The following is a 1,147-nucleotide window of genomic DNA, read 5'->3' as shown; positions in this document are numbered from 1 at the left end:
CTTGAATCCTATTTTAAACAGGTACTGTCCATCCAAACTGACATCGAAATGTTGGATTCTGACGACGGAGGACGCGCTGACCTTGAGGATTTATACGTCACTACAAAACTAACGATCCAAGCACAGCTAGTGGAGGATCACAACATTTCGCTTGCGGAAACGAGCTGCGTTGTTCAACATACCAAAAAGCTACCACAACTGAAGTTGCCAACGTTTAATGGCAAGTATTCGGAGTACCAGAATTTTATTACATCATTTAAGCAAATAATTTACAAAGAATATAGTCTCTCTAATATCGAAAAATTCAATCATTTGCGAAATTCACTTCAAGGTCAGGCTTTAGAAACAGTAGATGCATTTCAGGTGACCAACGAAAATTACCCCAAGGCATTGGAAAGGCTGAAGGCAAGGTACGACAACAAAACTTTAATTTTTTTGGAAAATATTTCTTCCCTGTTTGAATTGCCAGCAGTCTCGAAACCAAATGCCTTGCAATTGAGAAATCTTATCGACAAGGCTTCGGCAATTTACGGGTCACTTCTGTCTTTGGGTAGTGATAGGCAAATCTCGCAAGCCATGCTAATTTATATAGTTTTGCAGAAATCAGATGAACAAACAAACAGGAAGTGGAAGGAGTCATTGGATTTTAAGACGCTGCCGACGTGGGATGACTGTGTGAAGGTGTTGGAGAGGAATTGCCAATATTTGGAATCGATGGACAATGCATCCGGTTTTCAGGGAACGAGCAAAGCCACCCCAAATAAGGNTTGGGTAGTGATAGGCATATAGTTTTGCAGAAATCAGATGAACAAACAAACAGGAAGTGGAAGGAGTCATTGGATTTTAAGACGCTGCCGACGTGGGATGACTGTGTGAAGGTGTTGGAGAGGAATTGCCAATATTTGGAATCGATGGACAATGCATCCGGTTTTCAGGGAACGAGCAAAGCCACCCCAAATAAGGCAAGAAATCAGGCCAAAGCTTACTCATTTTCTTGCTCCAGTACGCCGTGCTCTGTTNAACGAGCAAAGCCACCCCAAATAAGGCAAGAAATCAGGCCAAAGCTTACTCATTTTCTAGCTCCAGTACGCCGTGCTCTGTTAGAGCCCAGGTCACAAAGTTGCTAGCTGCGATCGGTTCAAAACCT

The 1,147-nt window shown here is 42.7% G+C and overlaps 1 protein-coding gene across 1 annotated transcript; it reads left to right on the top strand.

The window, feature by feature from the left end:
- The first annotated feature begins 16 nt into the window (after nucleotides 1-16).
- On the top strand, nucleotides 17-754 carry LOC108357481 (uncharacterized). Its single transcript, XM_017608554.1, has 2 exons — nucleotides 17-410; nucleotides 601-754. Exons 1-2 carry the CDS (start codon nucleotides 49-51, stop codon nucleotides 677-679), a joined length of 441 nt encoding a protein of 146 aa, XP_017464043.1. The 5' UTR covers nucleotides 17-48; the 3' UTR covers nucleotides 680-754.
- Nucleotides 755-1,147: the final 393 nt, after the last annotated feature.

Source organism: Rhagoletis zephyria, unplaced genomic scaffold, assembly GCF_001687245.7.
Source record: "Rhagoletis zephyria isolate East Lansing unplaced genomic scaffold, Rhagoletis_zephyria_1.1 Rzeph_scaffold_78359, whole genome shotgun sequence".
Classification (NCBI taxonomy): Eukaryota; Metazoa; Arthropoda; class Insecta; order Diptera; family Tephritidae; genus Rhagoletis; species Rhagoletis zephyria.
Note: the sequence above shows the minus strand (reverse complement) of the source record. Positions and strands in the feature narration are given on the sequence as shown.

Bases quoted from the DNA above. Each gene is read 5' to 3' on its own strand.
- LOC108357481 (XM_017608554.1), top strand. From the start codon at position 49: ATGTTGGATTCTGACGACGGAGGACGCGCTGACCTTGAGGATTTATAC. The intron at 411-600 runs GTACGACAACAA...ATAGTTTTGCAG, and splicing joins TTGGAAAGGCTGAAGGCAAG to AAATCAGATGAACAAACAAA.